At 36.2% G+C, this 21,294-nt stretch overlaps 1 protein-coding gene across 1 annotated transcript in view; it reads right to left on the bottom strand.

The window, feature by feature from the left end:
* col11a1b (collagen, type XI, alpha 1b) overlaps positions 1–21,294 on the bottom strand; it is a 91,844-nt gene that overhangs the window by 50,561 nt on the left and 19,989 nt on the right. Inside the window, exons 5-17 of the mRNA XM_048164547.1 lie at positions 19,614–19,739; positions 13,797–13,895; positions 13,071–13,154; positions 11,277–11,588; positions 10,594–10,653; positions 9,686–9,727; positions 9,488–9,550; positions 7,882–7,956; positions 7,386–7,469; positions 6,945–7,001; positions 4,747–4,800; positions 3,555–3,608; positions 2,947–3,000 (exon numbers count right to left, since the gene is read on the bottom strand). Coding sequence (XP_048020504.1) covers positions 2,947–3,000; positions 3,555–3,608; positions 4,747–4,800; positions 6,945–7,001; positions 7,386–7,469; positions 7,882–7,956; positions 9,488–9,550; positions 9,686–9,727; positions 10,594–10,653; positions 11,277–11,588; positions 13,071–13,154; positions 13,797–13,895; positions 19,614–19,739 — 1,164 coding nt within the window. The remainder of the gene's footprint in view (positions 1–2,946; positions 3,001–3,554; positions 3,609–4,746; positions 4,801–6,944; positions 7,002–7,385; positions 7,470–7,881; positions 7,957–9,487; positions 9,551–9,685; positions 9,728–10,593; positions 10,654–11,276; positions 11,589–13,070; positions 13,155–13,796; positions 13,896–19,613; positions 19,740–21,294) is intronic.

The following is a 21,294-nucleotide window of genomic DNA, read 5'->3' as shown; positions in this document are numbered from 1 at the left end:
GTCAAAGTTAAAGGGTTAGTTCACCCAAAAATGAAATTTCTGTCATTAATTACTCACCCTCATGACCTTTGTTCATCTTCGGAACACAAATTAAGATATTTTTGATGAAATCCAAGAGTTTTTTTGTTTTTTTTACATAGAAAGCAATGTAATTACCACATTCAAGGTCCAGAAAAGTAGTAAAGACTACAGTGGTTCAACCATAATGTTATGAAGTGGCAAGAATACTTTTTGTGTGCAAAAACATAAAAATAATGACTTTATACAACAATTTCTTCTGTACCCTGTCATTCTCCTATGCTGTTTACGTTGTACAGACAGTGCAGGCCAATTCACACCGCACCGACAACAGTCAACAAACGCCAACAAACTCGTCTGTTGGAGTTTGTTGGATCGGTGTGATAACCCTGTTGGCGTCTGTTGGCGTTTGTTGGCATTGGTCGAAGTCAGTTTTCACCCGACTGAACATGTTTAATCGGCGTTTGTCGGGTCGTGGAATGTCTGCGCGGTGTGAACAGTTTTCCAACAAACTCTGACTTAATCTGACCTGGCTACGAACGGTTGCCATGACGATGAGGCAAGTCCCCTGCAAAGACAGCTTTTTGATCGCGCCCGCGCCTCACGCACACAGTGTTGCCAACTTAGCGACTTTGTCGCTAGATTTAGCGACTTTTCAGACCCCTCTGGCGACAATTTTTCAAAAAAGCGCCTAGCGACAAATCTAGCGACTTTTTGGACAAACCTCAGTACCTTTTCAAATGTCACCAGCACTGTCCTGTGAGCGCGAGGTCTTGCTTTCCCGCTGCTGTCACACCTCTCTTAGCGTCTACTCTGTTCATTGAGTGGCTGAGAGAAGCAGCAGCACCGTTGAGTGCACGGCATCTGACAGACATGAATGAGCGAGTACACACGAGCACACAGTGTTGCCACGGACCAAATACTATTTCTGATTCTCCTTTGTTTTATATTTAAAGAATTTAGTTTGGTGGTTTTGATTTCCATTTTTCTCGTGTGCTTATTATCACTTTTATTACTCACTATCACAGAGCTTTAGTTCATCCAGTTTCCGAACTCTCTGAATTCATTTAATTTACAAATGTATAAAAATGTCGTTCATTATATCACACGCGTTTTGTTGCTGGACAAAAAAAAAAAAAAAAATATATATATATATATATATATATATATATATATATATATATATATATATATATATATATAAGAACAGCTTTATTTGACATTCGGCTATATTATATTGTATTAAAATACAGTATGTGAGCACGGATTAGGAGAGGAAACACAGGCAGGCAGAATGCAACCGAGTTGATGATGTCACGAATATGCTAATTTATGCATGACGTCATCTAGCGACATTTAGCGACTTTTTGGGCAGGCTTTAGCTACTTTCCTTTGAAAATAGTTGGCAACAGTGCACGCACACGCAACAAAGTAGTGGAAACGTGACATCGCAGCTTGTTCGTTATAAAAAATAAAATACAGTTAAAAATAAAAATATACAAAAGGTACAATAGTCCATAGTGCAATCCGTGCCATTCAGCAAGAGCAGCTGCTCCACTTCACCGAAAGATAGAGGTAACGACGTTATAACCACCATGAGAGCAACGCAGGTTTACCTTCAGTTTCGTTTTTTAATAATTCGTTTTGGCTTGTTTAGCTACATGGTTTTATATGCTTATGGGTCTCGTTAATAAAAAGGGTCGCGCTAAAAAAAAAGTTTAAAAACCGGTGTATACCAACCGCACCGCAATAGGTTACGATCAGATCGATGGCTAGAGCGCTTCGGATTTCAGGTTAGTATTTTTGTTTTGCCTCAATACTTTAATACAATGAAAATATATATGATGCTATATTATTAATGTAATAAACTTGCCTGACAACATTGTCATGGTTACACGTATGTAGTTGTGGAATTTTCCCGGTCAGACGTCACTCGTTTGTTGGTGTTTGTTGGGGCGGTGTGAACATGACAGTTTTTTCTCATAGGATTCTAAATCCAACGGCCAACTTGTTCGTCGGCGTTTGTTGGTGTTTGTCGGTGCGGTGTGAATTGGCCTTAAAATATCTTAATTTGTGTTCCAAAAATGAACGAAGGTCTTACGGGTGTGGAATGACATGAGGGTGAGTAATTAATGACAGAAAATTCATTGGGTGAACTAACCCTTTAACAAAGTTAGCAATGCAATTTTTTTTACTGTTATAGTGCACTTATTAAATATTATAAATGTTAATTATTTTTGTTCTGAGGGTTTTCTAAAAACTGTGAACTCGAATAATTGCATGTAAAATTAAAATTTGTAATCATGAATATTGAATGAATATGAATATTGAATATGAATATTCATTATAAACATAATTATACTTTAAACTTTATCAACAAAAAAGGAGGTATATGTAATTATAAATTTATTTCATTTTTACCAAGTAGTTTTACCAAGTATCAGATACCTAAAAAAAAAAAAAAAATCTCTATTAAATATTTTTTTTATTATTATTATTATTATTATTATTATTATTATTATTATTATCTTCTCTGATGATAAAATGAATAATTATAGCCATTATACATTATATTTGAAAGCTCTTTTAGGCTTAAACTGCTGATCAGACTGATGTATTTATTAACAATTATAGAGCATCTTACAACTTTTAATTTAAATAAATGATCAATCACCATATAATTTTATTATAATAAATACAAATGAAAAAAAAAAACGCATTAATTGCATTATTATTGTTGTTTATCATTATTTTTAAATACTTTTTAACGGGTACAAATGAACTGATTCATTCAAAATCAATAATTAAATGACAGACACACAGTAACAAACACTCCCTACTGTTTTTCAATACAGAAGAATCAGTTACAAAAACACAATGAGTGCTAACTTTATTACAGTGGAGGTTTTGAGTCAGAGATGATTTTACCTTGGCTCCTGATTCTCCAGGAATTCCTCTGGCTCCATCGGCTCCATTTCGGCCCTGTAAAACCAGGTTGCATCATCAGCCTGATGCTACGTATGTGCTACGAGCAGGTTAATGTGCTTAACATATGTTTCAAACAACTGCAGAATCGACGCGAGACAGGAGATGACGTGAAGTGAGCGAATACACCCAAAGACGACCTAAATAAGGTGTGTTGAGTCTACAGCTTGTTTGAGTATTGAGTTATTGTGGCAATTTGACTCATTTATAACGAAACTGTGAATAAACTGTGTCAAAAGAGAATCTGAGAAACGTTTGGCACTAAAACTGGCAGATGTGGATGCGAATCCAACGGACATCTGTCATTCTGTTAAGCTGAAACAGGTAAATTAAGGTCAAGGCTAATAGACACAGACAGTTTCACGGAAAATCTGGTGCACGGTTGGAGAGCGAACAGTGGGCTACTTGCGTAGAGCCTTTCAGCTTCACTTTGCCTGAGTGCTTCAGCAGCAGTATTGCAGATGTATTATGTATATGTCACCTTTTTGCATTTTCAACTCTAATGTCATGTTGTGTAACAGACAACATGAGCAAATTTTTCCTTTTCTTACCCTCTTGCCTGCTTTTCCAGGTGAACCAGTAGGGCCTTGAAGTCCTCTTGGTCCCTTAAAAAACACACAAAATTCTGTAATGAAAGAGTCTACAAAATGACAAATGAAAAGAAAAAGAAAAAGTAACAAAATTACTTCAAAACGTTTGCCAACAGTGTTATTTTTATGTAAAGTAACACTTAAAGTTCAATACTTGTTCCTCACTTTCAGCTGAAAGAGACCCTGTTTCTCAAGCGCATATGTTTTTTAGACTAGAAAGTGATTTTACTGCGCACAAGTGTTTATCCTCCCAACATATTTTGCATTCAATTACATATAAGCTATACATCGAAAAAGAGCAAGCCAATTGTTTTGACAGCTTTAAAGTTTATGGCAGCTGCACCTGTGGGCTTCGAGGCAGAGCAAATCTCTGACGCAACATCCGAATTCTGTTCATTTATCCCCAACAAATAATGACAACAGCTAACTGAAGCAATTAGGTTTACTTGTTTTACAGCAGTTTGATGTTTTTAACTTAATTTGAACATAATTTGATGGGCTGAAAGCACTCCGATAAGCATGACACAAGCTTTTCACAGCTATATCCTACAGTGTAGTGCACTTTAAATACCTTTAATTATCCGAAAACGGAATTACAATCATATTTTTTAAGAAAACACATTAAATTAATAATAAAGCTAAGAATTATGATTATTTAATGTGATTATTGTATAATAACACATTGCCCTCAAGCCAAGGTGACAAGTACACTACCGTTCAACATTTTGGGTTCAGTAAGAATTTTTTTTTTTTTTTTTTTTTAAAGAAACACTTTTATTAATCAAGAATGCATTAAACTGATCAAAAGTGACAATAAATACATTTAAAATTTTCTATTTCATATAAATGCTGTTCTTTTGTCTGTCACTGTGCATTGAAATATCTGTTGAAATAACTGTTTTCAACATTGATAATAATAATAAATGTATCTTGATCAGCATATAGTATTAGGATGATTTCTGAAGGATCATGTGACACTGAAGACTGGAGTAATGATGCTGAATATTCAGCTTTTCCATCACAGGAATAAAATACAAATGTATCAGGTAAAATGTCTCAGGAATACTCAGATCATGATTCTATACTGTTAATTCGAATTACAAGAATGAAAGTAGTTAAAACATGCCGCTAAAGTCTAAAGAGACATAGTCACCTGTGGGCCAGGATCTCCACTTTCCCCTTTAGCACCAGGTGCACCAGGACCACCCTGAAACACACACATACACAGATGAGTTTTACGTCTCACACACCTTTCTAAACACCAATATCATATGCGCAAAGCTGTGTTTGGGTCACACGCTGGCAACCTAAACACATTCCTCTGCCATTGCTTTTAAATGGGCATTTGATTTGGAGGCAGATGTGGAAAAGAAAGAGAAATTCTGTGGGCATTCTTAGTATGATTCATCTCAAGTGAATGAAATACAGCAACACAAAAATGAAAATAAATTTGAGAAAGGAATGTGAAAATAAACAGCACACAGCCTGAAAGCACATCAGCACCCAAGAACTGCTCATTTTCTGGTCATAAATCATAGCGAGATGAATGTAACATATGTTACTATCAGTGTCTGTGTGATGATGTCAACTGGAGGAAGTTGGGTTCAAAAGGAAGATATGGGAAAAGAAAAGATACATTCATGAAGGTAAATCTTGGCATTCATTTGGCTTTTAGATTATGTTTATTTAAGCAGCAGGCGGCTCATATGTGTTTCTCATTTACATTCAAAGAAATAATAAATAAATAAAATGTTTTAAAACTGAACAAGCATCACAATTCCTGAACTTTTTGTTCACAACTTAAAGGATTAGTTCACTTTCAAAATAAAATTAGCCCAAGCTTTCCTCACCCACAAGCCATCCTAGGTGTATATGACTTTCTTCTTTCTGATGAACATAATCTGAGAAATATTAATAAATATCCTGACGCATCCAAGCTTTGTAATTGCAGTGAATGGGACCAATGAGTATGAAGCTCAAGAAAATGCTTCCATCCAGATCCAGCCATCATACTCCACATGGCTCCGGGGGTTAATAAAGGCCTTCTGAAGTGAAGTGATGCATTTGTGTAAAAAAAAATATCCATATTTAAACAAGATATGAATAAAATATCGAGCCTCCGCCACACCGCCTTCCATATTCAATGAAAAAGTATAAAACTTTTGCAGTTCACAAATCTTACGCTATGTTCTACACCTTCCCTATTTAACTTACAGAAAAAGTGTAACTGACGCGATGCCAGACGGTCTGGCGGTGTTTAAATATGGATATTTATTTACACAAATGCATCGCTTCACTTCGGAAGGCCTTTATTAACCCCCCGGATCCTTGTGGAGTAAACATTTATGATGGATGGATGTGGATGGAAGCATTTTCTTCAGTTCATACTCATTGGTCCCGCTCACTGCCATTATAAAGCTCAGATGTGTCAGGATATTCATTAATATTTCTCCGATTATGTCATATACACCTAGGATGGCTTGAGGGTGAGTAAAGCTTGGGCTAATTTTCATTTGAAAGTGAACTAATCCTTTAAGTTCATTGTGCGCAATCTATTTTTTACAAAGTTTGTAAAATTGTTAAATGAATTAATTTACATTGGGACTACATGAATAATTTAAGCGCTAATCGGATTTACAAAAATCCAGATTTAGACTGTCACAGACACATTGGTAACTGATTAAAAACATTTTTTAATCTAACATCATTCATTCATGCAATTTATTTCATTTATGTTTTTTATATAAATATATTTTGCTTTATAGAAATATATTTATTTCTTGTTGCATAAATGAATGAATGAATGAATGAATGAATGGTAAAAAACAAAATTTTGTTAAAATGTATAAAAAATTATGTGGTTCTATTTAGAAATCTAATTTAGTAATATTGTTTTATTTTGCTGAAAAGGCATAATTTAATTGCATTTGATTGTTTTCCTAAATATTGAGCATTTTATGTACAGTCAAACCAAAGCTTATTCAGACATTTTTGATATATTTTTACTAGCAGGACACTATATTTCATTTATGTAAGTGAGGATAGCAAAATAAAGTAAACTGTGACATATTATACCCAAAAATTCTTCATACAGTGGACTACCAGTAAAATTGATAAAAATTTGGAACCAAAAATTATTCAGACACTTTGACCTGACCATGTTTTGCTTAAGTGTTATCTGACATAATTAAGATTTTTTTTTTTCTAACACAGTTTAACTCTGAGATCTTGTCATATTTTATTACCATTCTTTAAAACTATAGTGAATAAAATGTATTAACAAATGAAATGTTCAAGATGTCTGAATAAATTTTGGTTTGACTGTATGTCAGTAAGAGATGGGACACTTACCACAGGGCCAGAGCGTCCTGTCAATCCCATTGGACCAGGTGGTCCCCTCATAGTCAACTGCAGGGAGAAAACAAATGATCAAAAAAAAAAAAAAAAAAAAAAAATTATATTTATATGACATTAACTGCAGTAGAGTACATAAGTTGTGTTACTGGCAACTGGTACATTTCCATGTACCATAGAGTGTTATGAGAACTATAAATCTGTCTTGGTTTTAACAGTCGCATTAAATTTTCTCATATACAGTCCATTCTCTGCACCTAATGCTCATTTCAGCCAAAAAAAAAAAAAAAAAAAAAAAACATATATATATATATATATATATATATATATATATATATATATATATATATATATATATATTATATATATATATATATATATATATATATTATTATATATATATATATAATTCGAGGCAACATGAACATGGGTACACACCCGGGCCTGGGCAAGGATGGCTTGGGCCTGAGCTTCTTGTGCCGTCACCACTGGACCTTTTGATGATTCTCCACCAGCGCGGAACTGTCAGAGAAACATCCACAAACACAGAAATCACAAGTTTATTTCAGTACTTTTACTGCATGTTGGAATTTAGAGGAGCCACTGGAGTTGCTACAACATAAAGTGGCCTCCTCAGTCTTGTCATTATGGGTTTGCATCTGGGCTGCAAAGTGCCAGTTTGTGTAGAGTTACTGTAGATGGTTGGGTGTAGCTTGAGTGCAGTGGGGTTACTGGGTGGGGTTAAGGCTCTTCACAGCTGTAACAATTCATAACCCACTTGGACATTCACAATGACAGCAATTTGTCCCATATTAGAGGAAGTGACCATTTGCAGCTGATCTGAGATAAGTTTGGTGGTTTCTCTAAGATTAAAGCCTGGAAAATATTCTCCTTATTCTGAATCACTGGAAATGTATGGGTTGGATGAGCTTACCGGCAACATGAGGATAGTGCCAGAGGGCCCCGGAGCTCCATCTGCGCCTGGCAAACCCGGACGACCAGGAGGACCCTGCGAGAAGAAGAGAGAGAGAGAAAAGAAGGAGGGGGAGCAGAAGGAAATGAGGCATAAAGCATGTGGGAAATGAACGTGTAAATGGCTGGACAAAAAAGAAAACTATAGGCATGGAAAGAGCATCAGGACTGTTCTTTGAAGTTTAAAATACACACAAGCAAATGAAAAATACTGTAGGATCATTTAAATTGTCGGTTAGGTTAGGTAACCTAAATCTACTCAAAATCCCTAAACAGTTCACATAAACAAAATCACAAAAGCTTGACTGAACTGTTTAGAGAAAAATGCTGTGGCGCTTTCACAAATTGCACCTAAACTGCAGGAGATTTCCGCAGTGTTCCTTACACCCGAAATCAAAAATAGCTAATGTACTAAAGCCCGGTCATTATCCCATAAAAATACACTTAGGTTTATTTTGCTTTATATTTATACCGAGGTTTATGTATGTTTTGTGTTGTTTATAGTTCCTTTCATTGTGCTGTTTATTTGCGTGTGTGCTCGTAATGAAACTGACACCCCACAAGGAAAGGACTATAACGCATGCACACATTTGATGGAATGCTGCTAGGGATCTCTTTAGCAGGCATGTCACGCTCCTCTTGTAGATGGCTCTTTTTAAATTGTTCCCATATGACGGTGTAATTGTGTGAGTGCGTGAGTGTATTGTGAAGGCTGGGCAAACGTGTCTTCTATGTAACATATACACTGGCACCTAGCACACATGTGCTTTCGTATATATAGCAAGGAGAATGTGTGGTGTAAAAGGGTCGGGCCATCATTGTTAAGTATGTATTTTCAGCTACAGAGTCTGGCTTCATATGAGGAGGAACTGATGGACATCAAAGTGAGACTGGGAAATCGCTTTCCCTCATGGACAAAAATGTCTTTGTGCTGGGAGATGCAGGACAGTGAAGGTGGGAGTGTCTTTCCCAGAATGCATTGGAAGGGTTAACTCTGCGGGAGGTGGAGAAGAGGAGGGCAAACTCCACACCGTAAAGAGGAAAAAAATTCTAGCTGTTTGTTCGTATGGACGACAGCTATTCTCTGTGCAATAATCAACATAGTGAATTTACAATCCTGAAAAACAGTGCGAACAGCACCAGACGTAAGGATCAATGGGAGAATGAGTATGTGTTAATGTGTATGAGAGGTTATAAGGTCTGCTGCTCCTCTGGAAGGGTTATTAGTGTGAGGATTTATAGGCAGATCTGGTTTCAACGTGGTCTCCCAGGTCTTTCTTATACACACATCTGCTCGTTCACATAGTTACTGTATGACATGCTGCTTGTCATTAGCTTATTCTCTCGAAGCTTTGACCAATGTAAACTTTACCATTGTCTTTATGTGGAAGTCAAAAACTACTAACTTCTCTAATAAAGTGAAAATAGGCTGTGAAAAGTTCTGCCAGGGCTACTGTTACATATAACTGGTGTATCTACATGAATGAGGTGTCTTAACAACACAAAAAGCATTACGAGATAGTAAGTAACACAGATGAGGGATGTTTTTTCGAGAAACGTCAACTTACTCTTTCACCAGGATCTCCGTGGAGGCCCGGGGAGCCTTGTATACCTGGAGTGCCGGGGAGGCCCTAACAAAAAGACATGTAAAATGTCAAAAGCCAAGTTAACACACACAGAAACACTCACGACAACTCTATGCTGACATTTTCCATAATGGTGTTTTTTCCATAAGTGAAAAGTGTGTGGAAAAAGGTGATACTCACGGCGGGCCCTGGTGGTCCTGGGGGTCCCTCTACAAGCATCCCCTGAAAAGAATCGAAGAAGAGAGAGGAAGAAAAACATGAGTACGGTAGCATGCTGGGCAAGCCATAAATCTCACAGTTTGAGCAGCGCAGAAATAAAAAGAAAATCAGTGAAGAATGAAGAGGAAGAACCCAAAGATGTGGCTCATTAGTTCAACTGAACCAATCTCCTGTTTTCCACTATTCAAGAAAAGAGAATGATGCAACAGCTGTGAGAATCTGATATATAATGCATTGACATTTGAAAGTATTAATGTAAAAATCTTCTTTCCTGGACTACTACCATCTTCCTGTTCCCATACAAAGAATAATTGGATGGGAGGCATGACTACAGTTCCAATACATAAAAGTAATAAAATAAATATAAAAATAATAAATTAATATAAAAAATATAAATATAAAATAATAAAATAAATATAAAAATAAAAAACATTTAAAACTATTTTATATATATGCATGTATGTATATCAACATTATATATATATATATATATATATATATATATATATATATATATATATATATATATACATAACCATTCAAAAACATTGAGGTCAGTAAGATTTTAATACTGTTATTGAGCAAGATTATATCAAATTGATCAAAAATGACAGTAAAAACATTTATAATGTCGCAAAAGATTTCTATTTCAAATAAATGCTATTCTTTTGAATATATATATTTTTGTATTTATATTAATATTTACATTTTTAACTATTTTTTCGGTTCATATAATATTTATATATAATGATTACCAGCCTACCACATTCTGAACTGATACAATATTGAGGGGGAAAAAATATGATGTGTTATTAGTAGTTGCATTTCATTTGGTACTTGTAAAAGCCTCATGCAGAGAGTTTACCTACCGGCTCAATGACTGCAGGTTCACCTTTTTGCCCCTTCTCACCACCATAGCCACCACCAACCTACAACAGAGGCAAAACAAACTGAATTTTAATGACAGAGGAAGTACTACTCCTGTAGACCAAACAACTGTAAAACCGTACATTAAGCACTACAGCTAATGCTTAAAATGGTCTGCATCACTCTATAAAGCTAAGTGGTGAACACACTACTGTGATTGTGATTTAGGATGATTAGAAATTAAGTGTGAACTCCATATTTTCCAATAATGTCCACTTATAAGACCCACAGGGTAAGTCAATTGGCAATATCTTTTACAGTCATTTAACACAAGCATCATCCAATAAATTGAACCAGGATGATACATCTCTCCAGGAATGAAGCAAAAGGGCACAAAGCCACTGTGGTCAGTGTGTGCTTGTGTGCAAGTGTCTGTGTTAAACTGTGAAAATAAGCCTCGAGTTATATCAGATCAACACTGCAATCATACAACTAACATTTCATTTCCTGTTTCCCACACACCACAAGCAAATCGGCTACAAGTGAGAGACTTTCTTGTGCTGCTGTGTCAGCAGACATACTGAAATGAAGTAAATTATTTCTAGTAATAAGGAGCATTAGAAGCACAATTGCTTGCTACACAATTGACCCGATCCCAGCATGAAGAGGGGAGAAGTCAACTCACATTACTCTCTGTGACCTCCGTTTCCGCAGGCCGGCCTGGTCCGAACTCCTCCTCGTAGGTTGATCCAGTGGGATTGCCTCCATTAGTATTAGTATTGTATTCATAGAATGAATCGTCATAATTGCTGGGATCTAATTCTTTTACATCGTATCCGTTAATGTCGTATTCTTTAAAGTCCTCGGTTTCGGCGGCATTAGTGTTTTTGGACTCCACAATTTCCACATTCTCGTTGGTGGCAATGGTGGGATCCACTCCAACTTCTTCTATCCCTGTAATGTAGTCGTCTACTATTTCCTCTTTTGGCGAAGGATTCTGCCCAGCCAGGGGAGGCAGGAGGTCAACGAATGAAGGAAACAAGGAAGATAGTCAATGCAGACACCAAATGAAACTAATAAACTTCTTTAATGAGGCTCTACAGGTGAAACTCCACTGGCATACATAATTTTAAATGGGATGATTTGGTCCTGTCCAATCCTGCTTCTAGAGGATCACTATCCTACAGAGCTTATCTCCATAATATAACATGATAATATAATATAATATAATATAATATAATATAATATATAATATAATATAATATAATATAATATAATATAATATATATAATATATATAATATAATATAATACAATATAATATAATATATAAAAATAGATGAAGACCAAAGTATATGGCAACATGACCACATGACAGACTGCATACATCCACCAAAAATTACTAGAACACCTGATAATCTGATTATGCTCTCAGAAAAGCATTATTTGTATGCAGATCAGTTCATATTTATATATCTGATGCAATGAAACTCATTCTTGTGGACCTTCTTTAAAAGTGTCAGAAAGTGTACAAACTCTTTGTGAATCCATACATGAAAAACAACTAATAACATTCAATATTTTTGCCACAGCAGTGAATAGAAACTAAAACTATTCCACTAAATGTTTATGTATGATTGTTAGTATATTTATAAAATCATTTTAAAAGATCATCAAAAAAAACAAAAAATCTGAATCAGTTTGATTAATAAAATTTACAAACCACGCTAGCCTATCATGTGATAATGCTGTACTGATGTCTCATCTGTACATCCTGTGCCTTCCACTAAGAATGAGACCATTTGGCTTTTTACTGGAAAGCTATTTTGGCTTTAAGTATGACAGTCTTCCTTACCTAGGGGCCTTAATGCATTGAACAAAAGGAGTTAACATTTCTCCAGTTAATCTCCTGCCTTTGTATTGTATACCAGGAGTGCTTTATGGGGCTGCGTCAGCCCATGTAGGTGTATCATTTGAAGCAGACATTTGGCCATCGCTAAATGCAAGACATACTGTTCTAGTTAAAGCTGGATGTTCCTCATTTAGACTTCATTTATGTGAAGTTTTAGAACAGACTGTGACAGAATCATCAGACTTTGGAAATAACATAAATATGGAAAATGTACTGATTTCACTACTTTCAGTTGAACATAACCATTAAATGGAACAGAGATTTTTATTTGGTTGTGTAGCCATAAAAATAAGACTGAGGTACAACCAGTCAATTAAGACAAACCAAAATGAATGACCTCAAGTAGAATTGGCATCTCAGATGATTTTCTATTTTTCACTTATAGTTCAGTAACAATATGATCTATAATGTAGCAATTACTTTAATTAACCAGATAATAAGGTGCAAAATTATTTTCTAAAGTCAGCAAATCCGATTTCATCACCTTCACCAAAAGAAGGATATTTGAATAGAATCACACTTAAAATAAACAATGGAAAATAAAATGTAGGAGAATGCAGATCTTTACCTCTTTGGCTGGAATGGAAACGGAAGGGGCTTCAGTGCCATAGTCCTGCTCAACATAATAGTCGGCCGTGTCAGCAGTGCTGGGCTATGAGTAAACATCACACAAGAGATTCATATCAGTCTGAATGAAGGAAAAATATAACATTTATTATTCTTAGTTGTTTATTTCTGAATTTGAAATATGAACAGTGTTCAACTGCAAGTAAAAGTTGGATTTGCCAAGTAAATAAATTTCAACAGCTGGCCGGTAACTTTATTACAAACTGCAACATAATAGATGCTTTAAATCACTCAGAAAGAAATCAAACTGTCCACAAATGAAAAAATCTTGCACTTTTAACTTTTACCTCAGCGTAACATTTGTCATCAGAAATTGATATAGGATAGAATGATTTGTGTTGCTTTTCTAATATGTCAAGAAAAAACAAGCTACATTTATTTTGTCTCTTTGACAGTAGGATTATTTTTGATAAAACACAATATAAAACAGTTGAATGGTCAATATATTTTCTCAATAATACGTGCAGTTTACATTTGGACTCTGCATTTGAGTGAATGTATGAATAAAAGTGATGGTATGTGAGAAGAAAGAAAGGCAAAGCGAATGAGGGCAACAGAATAGTGGAGGAGGGTTATAAATCAAAAAGACCACACAGTGAGAAAGTGGGCTGAAAAAATTCCCACAGTGATTGACATCCACCTGGGCCATTCAGATGTGAGTGTTTACCTTGGTCTCGGTATAGACGTTGTCAGTGGGATTTTCAGTGGCAGTCACTTCCTCTGTGTAGTCATAGAACTCATTATAATCCGTGTATTCAGTATTGTACTGAGAGAGAGATGGATGCATGTTAGAAAGAAAGATTCGGGTCTCAAGATTAAAGTCCCTATATATAGTATAGAGGCCTCGAAACATATTTGAACACTGATGTACAAAAATTGTGTAAACTTCACAGACAAAATATCAAATCAAAGGGCAATTATTTTGCATTAGCCATAATCTAAACAATATATCTATTGTTTTGTCATTTTTTAGTTTTTTTTTTTTTTTTTATTAATATGTTTTGCTTGAAAAATGTTAAAATAAAAATTTTTTTTTTTTTAATTTTGCTACATAATGCAATGTTCATACATCATTCAAGTGTGGCTTAAGTGTTCAAATACTTTTTGGGGTCACTGTATACTAAAGGGAAGATGCATTGTATGGTATATTAATGGCATATCACACAAAATACAAATTGATAAGAATTTAAATCATGCAAAATGTGCTTGTGTATGCCATTGACATGATGGGTGATAAGTGAACTACATAAATCTTTTGTAGTTCAAAAATGTATCTTCCCCATCTGTTTAAAACATCAAATCAATTTGATAATGTCAAATTCTTAGATTGATTTGATGTCTTATATGACACTTGAGTCATGAGTCATTTTTTATCCTTATCATTTAACAGTTGATTTTTTATTTATGTTTTTAACCAAAGAATTTTATTGTATAAAAAACACAGATTAAATGAGTACATGAAACATGAGCTGAATGAATTTCTCCATGAATCCATTTGTACATACATTATCCAATCAAATTCAATTCAACAGTTTACATATAAATCATGTTTCATGAATAAAGCAAAATAATTTAATGCTGATTCAAGGCCATTCCTATTTGAGATTAAACCTGTAACCTTTTTGTTACAGATAACAAGCATTAAATCTTTGCCCAAAGTAAGTAATGATTAACAGTACAATGTACAAACCCGATTCCAAAAAAGTTGGGACACTGTACAAATTGTGAATAAAAACAGAATGCAATGATGTGGAAGTTTCAAATTTCAATATTTTATTCAGAACACAACATAGATGACATATCAAATGTTTAAACTGAGAAAATGTATCATTTTAAAGGAAAAATAAGTTGATTTTAAATTTCATGGCATCAACGCATCTCAAAAAAGTTGGGACAAGGCCATGTTTACCACTATGTGGCATCCCCTCTTCTTTTTATAACATCTGCAAACGTCTGGGGACTGAGGAGACAAGTTGCTCAAGTTTAGGAATAGGAATGTTGTCCCATTCTTGTCTAATACAGGCTTCTAGTTGCTCAGCTGTCTTAGGTCTTCTTTGTCGCATCTTCCTTTTTATGATGCGCCAAATGGGTGAAAGATCTGGACTGCAGGCTGGCCATTTCAGTACCCGGATCCTTCTTCTACGCAGCCATGATGTTGTAATTGATGCAGTATGTGGTCTGGCATTGTCATGTTGGAAAATGAAAAGAAAGAGACGACGTCTGGATGGGAGCATATGTTTTTCTAGAACTTGGATATACCTTTCAGCATTGATGGTGCCTTTCCAGATGTGTAAGCTGCCCATGCCACACGCACTCCTGCAACCCCATACCATCAGAGATGCAGGCTTCTGAACTGAGCGCTGATAACAACTTGGGTTGTCCTTGTCCTCTTTAGTCCGGATGACATGGCGTCCCAGTTTTCCAAAAAGAACTTCAAATTTTGATTGGTCTGACCACAGAACATTTTTCCACTTTGCCACAGTCCATTTTAAATGAGCCTTGGCCCAGAGAAAATGCCTACGCTTCTGGATCATGTTTAGATATGGCTTCTTTTTTGACCTATAGAGTTTTAGCTGGCAACGGCGAATGGCACAGTGTATTGTGTTCACCGACAATGTTTTCTGGAAGTATTCCTGAGCCCATGTTGTGATTTCCATTACAGTAGCATTCCTGTATGTGATGCAGTGCCGTCTAAGGGCCCGAAGATCACAGGCATCCAGTATGGTTTCTGGCCTTGACCCTTACACACAGAGATTGTTCCAGACTCTCTGAATCTTTGGACGATATTATGCACTGTAGATGATGATAACTTCAAACTCTTTGCAATTTTTCTCTGAGAAACTCCTTTCTGATATTGCTCCACTATTTTTGGCCACAGCATTGGGGGAATTGGTGATCCTCTGCCCATCTTTACTTCTGAGAGACACTGCCACTCTGAAAGGCTCTTTTTATACCAAATCATGTTGCCAATTGACCTAATAAGTTGCAAATTGGTCCTCCAGCTGTTCCTTATATGTACATTTAACTTTTCCTGCCTCTTATTGCTACCTGTCCCAACTTTTTTGGAATGTGTAGCTCTCATGAAATCCAAAATGAGCCAATATTTGGCATGACATTTCAAAATGTCTCACTTTCAACATTTGATGTTATCTATATTCTATTGTGAATAAAATATAATTTTATGAGATTTGTAAATTATTGCATTCTTTTTTTATTCACAATTTGTACAGTGTCCCAACTTTTTTGGAATCGGGATTGTAATTAGAAAAAAAAAGAGACAGATAAACAGTGCAAAGTACACTTGTGAAAATACAAAATCAAGAAAATTTAACCTCTTCAAAACTTAAAAATCCACTTGATGGGATAAGTAGATTTGGGATAAGTAGATTTTCTGTTGGACATTGTTGATATTTGAATTTAACCCAAACAAACCCACCCCTCTCTTCTTTGCTCCGCCTCCAAAACTCACCCTCCAATTCTAACCACCCTGTTCCGAGTCTCGAACCCCGGCCCGATCGCTGCTGGCAGGTGAGGCGAGTGCACTGACAATGATGTTAAACACCGCATTCTCTAGCATTTGTTAGTGCGCAGTGGTTTACCTGAACAACTCTCACTATCTGGCCACTGTTACACTCATAATACGACAGTAGATGTATGTTTATCACAGCTGACGCACAACAAAATGCTTCACGAAAAATAAAGCGCAGATGATGGATGAATGACAAGGAAGCACAAAAAATTAACGCACAGTGCACAAGAGTAAATACAAAGTGTTCGTTGTAAGTCGCCAACAGCACAGCAGCTCCAGACAATCAAAACCCAGTGTTACTCACATGTGAAGCGGAATCAAAGCAGCATCCGCGTCTGTTTTCAGGCCTTCCCGCTTAGCTCTCTCCAGCGCTGGAAAGCTTTTCTAATATAAACACTGTCCTAAAGCACTTGCCCAGGCATAAACCTTCATTCCAGTGATATTCTTTTGAGCTCTTTTGTATTGTGTCTCATTTCTCTTTCTGCAGTCTTTCTTCAAATTCCGCTTGCTCGTTCTGTCTCCTCAACCTTCATACGCCCCCTAATGCTGATTGGTTACACGTTTGTTGTTGGTGATGGCCTGACTTCCAAACAGTGTTTTTCAAAATTTACTTACTCCATCTTTAATACCTTCAGGTATTAAAAGTAGATAATAAGACTATGCAATATAGTCCGTCATTAGGACAGTTTAAAATTGCTGAGGAGCAATTTGGCACATCAAAACAGAATGTGCAGACACAGGCATGTGTTTATAGTTAATAAGCACTGGCTTGAAATTAATTATTTCAATCAGAGTCTGAACTATCATTTTATAATCTCTAAGGTACTTAGAAATGACATGAACGCAGTGTTCATGTAAAAGACGTTCTGTTTTTTAACATTTCATTTTGTTGTGTAAACTTAAACAGTGCACGTTATATTCACAGTGCGTATGTCACATATGCTATGATGCAATTTATAATTAATTTATTGGATAATTATGCTTCTCATAAAATGTACTCATTAAATACAACACTCTCAAGCCACTTGCTTACAAAACTTTTTAAAATTGTTGATGCACTTAAATGGCAGTCAATTTAGCAATTCAACAAAGAGCTATTGTTAAGTCCTTCCCAATAATTAAAAGGCACTTATAAACAAGCAATTATAAACACACGCTTCCAATTCTGAGATTGTTTTCCTCTATGATTGTAATAAGGTGCACGAGCATAAGGTGAGGTACAGCATTCTGTGGCGTGCCTTTGTCCATCAAAGATGCATGAATTTAAGTCCCAGCGCATCAGCTGAGCTAATAAAAATAACAGGAAAAAAAGAACTGAGGCCTGGTGGACTGGCTGCGTTCCACTGGCTGCAGAAAAGAAGCGAAAAGGAAGAAATATCCAGCTGCGAGTCAGTTTACGGCATTAAAGGGTCTTGCCAGGCTTGGAGCCTGCCATGGCTGTAGCCAGCGAGCTGGATGAAAGGCATAAATATCGTCCTGGGCCATTAAAACCACGTCCCCTTTTCCCACATGTGTATTAAAGCATTTGGTACGGTGCAGGGGAGCTCCTTGCAGGGGAAAAGAACGAACTTCTGTCCAAAGTTCTCTGCTCTTCCTAATAGATATAGATGTTAGATTGCTGATGCTGGGATGAGTTATAGCATTTAGAAAATTAACACGGATTATAAAGCTATATATCATCTGTTTTTTAAAAAGCTGACTGAATAGTTATGTCATTTGTTTTTACTACTCTGTATTAATTTACCAATTTGTCCATTGGTTTTGCTCTGGCGTTCTCCACGATACGTGAAGCTACATTTTCCATCCCCTGTTGTGGCGTAGTTCTCAATACCCCAAGCAGCAGTTTCTGTGATTTATCATCATGTTACAATCAGGAGTTCTTTAACAGCTGAGAGACATAACTTTTCCAGGTATTCCAGAGCTAGTGGAGAGAGAAACTAGACTTTCCCAGCAAGCATGCAGGAGTCATTAGAGAAAAATATATTTCCACGCCACTCAAAAGTGGGCTCAGACTCTGTGGCAGGGGGAAAAATAGTTTCCACCGTGAGCTCATTGGCTATTCAGTGAAATATTATTGGAAAACACTGATGCACTGAAAAAGCTAAATATCGAAAACCAGACAAAACGCACTGTTTCAATTTGGGATTAGCAGGATGAATTAATCCCTCTAGATCACACTTGTGATTCACAATAGATTTCATAAGGACAGTTTGTACAGACCAGCAGCTCTAATAAAACATCTTGTACCACAATAACACACTAAATAATAGGGATTGACATTTCAAATACATTTTAGTCGAGTAATCTAACACACACACAAAAAATAGTAATATTATCATTAGTATGACAAGTATGTGTGATTTTGTTTAATAACTGTTACATCACAAGTAAGTTTTAAAATAAGCCATTTTTCAAAAAAATATATAAAATAATACATATCAATATTTAAAAATAAATTTTAAAAACTTTTACTTGTAGTGTTTCCACATTTTTTTTCCACTATAAAATCAGATTCTCATCAATGAGATGCATGATACTACCAAGTATGACCATTCCTCCAAAAATGCCAATAAAAACATATTGCTTATAGGTTATGCTATCATCACCTCTCATTACCATGATGTTAATTGTCCACATCGCCAGCTAATGCAATTATGACTGTGATATTTAGATGAGCGATTCATTGGGAAAGTATTTTATATGTATGTAAATATAAAAAAAATCAACAACGAAAAACAACTGAAAAGTTTGAACAATATTTATACTAGTTGACTAGAACAAAAAACCAACTAGGCAATTACGTGTGCACATCCCTACTAAATACTGACTAATAATTCCGATTTTTGGCAATGTTTTTGAATCTAAGAAAGCCCCAGACATGAGTTCTGGGTGTAGGCCGTATATAATCCATCAATACATCATCACAAAACCACACAGGTCCAGACACATACTGACCTCCTCCTCGGGTTCCTGGGCCTGTGGTGTGTCCTGGTGGGGGGTTTCACAGTCAGGGCTGTAGTGTTCACAGTAGTCGTAGGCTGCACGAGGGTCCGCCACCAAAAGAAGCTGCTGGATGTCCCCCTGAACGACAGCACAGAGACAGTTATCAGAAATATTCTGGATATCTATACATGAATATGATACAGTATATGTCATTTTTATTCCATCTTATGAAAATGTTTGTTTGAGTGTGACAGACAGATAGATATTGTACTAAATCAAATAGGCATGTGTCTTATACAGTATGTGTGATAACACTGAAAGTAGCTGGAGGGTATTAAGCATTAGCCCTTCGTTCTGTCGTGATCTCCTTTCCCAGCTAGCCTCTCAAAAGTTGCTCACAGACAGGAAGAAGGCCGACGTGCTGCTCAGCTGAAAAAACAATGAAGAACGAAAGTGCTTGGTTCAGCACTGTGTGAGCGCAAGTCTGAAGGGCCACTAATCTGCATCCCATTCAAAAAATGCTATAGTGCTTCAACATGAGTCACATTTCATAGAGCAGTCCTGTGCTAATTACTGAGGAATGGCAAGAAAAATAACCAGCACCCGTGCTGATGTGAAATATCTGAAGCCTTCTGTTTTTCATGAAAATTTCAGGAAAGGAAATAAGATCCCCTCTCCCACCTCGGCACAAAGGCCAAACAGCTCCATGCACAAGCTGAACCCGAGGAATTCTTCAAACGGGAACTGCCTGACTCTTCTGAGAATGTAAACTATCGCTGTAGAGACTGCAGAATACCTCAGCTGACCTGGACAGACTCGGACCAGCCATGTCAAAGCCAGACATAATGCATCGTAAATAGGTAAGTAAGTCAGAGAAGGGCAGGGATAAATAAACACAAAGATTTCTTTGATTTGATTGGCATTTAAAATAGAGTCAAGCGGGGTGGCCTGGGGAGGAGAACGCTAACATGCAGACGACATTAAATTACAGGGTCTACATCTGTAGGAGCTTAAGGCGCTGGAAGACATTTTATGGTACCAAAAGGATGCTTCCTGCAAGCATGACCAATAAATCCTTGTACACGGTGGAGAGCTCTGACATCCCTCTGTACAACAAACATTTCACAGTTAGGAGCAGCTAACACACGTTTAGGAGTCAAATGCATTTTTTTTTTTTAAAAATCAACTTTATATTTGATAATGAAGTTGCATGATTATTGTAGGTAAGAAAATGTGTTTTTCTTAAAAACCTGTGTCAAAAACATGTCTAAATTTGGCCAACAAATTTATCAAAGCTGCACCTTTTCATTGCACCTTGTCTAGTTCAGTTGCAAATTTACTTGGAAATTGGAGAGGAAAAAAATGAGAAAAAGGTCGCAATTTAAAGGATTAATTCACTTTTACTCACCCTCAAGCCATCCTAGGTGTAGGACGTGGCGTAAGCATTTTGAACTGCAAAAGGCCTTACACTTTCTCCTAAGTTGAATACGGAAAGCAGTCTGGCGGAAGCTAGATATTTTACTTTATAACTTGTTCAATATGGATATTTTTCTCACACAAATGCATCGTTTCGCTTCAGAAGGCCCCCCGGAGCCGTGTGGAGTATGTTTATGGTGGATGGATGCACTTTCTTGAGCTTCATACTTGTTGGTCCCGTTCACTGCCATTATAAAACTTAGACACATTAGGATAT

This window comes from Megalobrama amblycephala, linkage group LG17 (genome assembly GCF_018812025.1).
Source record: "Megalobrama amblycephala isolate DHTTF-2021 linkage group LG17, ASM1881202v1, whole genome shotgun sequence".
NCBI classification, from domain to species: Eukaryota; Metazoa; Chordata; class Actinopteri; order Cypriniformes; family Xenocyprididae; genus Megalobrama; species Megalobrama amblycephala.
This window is presented reverse-complemented; position numbering and strand designations above follow the sequence as displayed.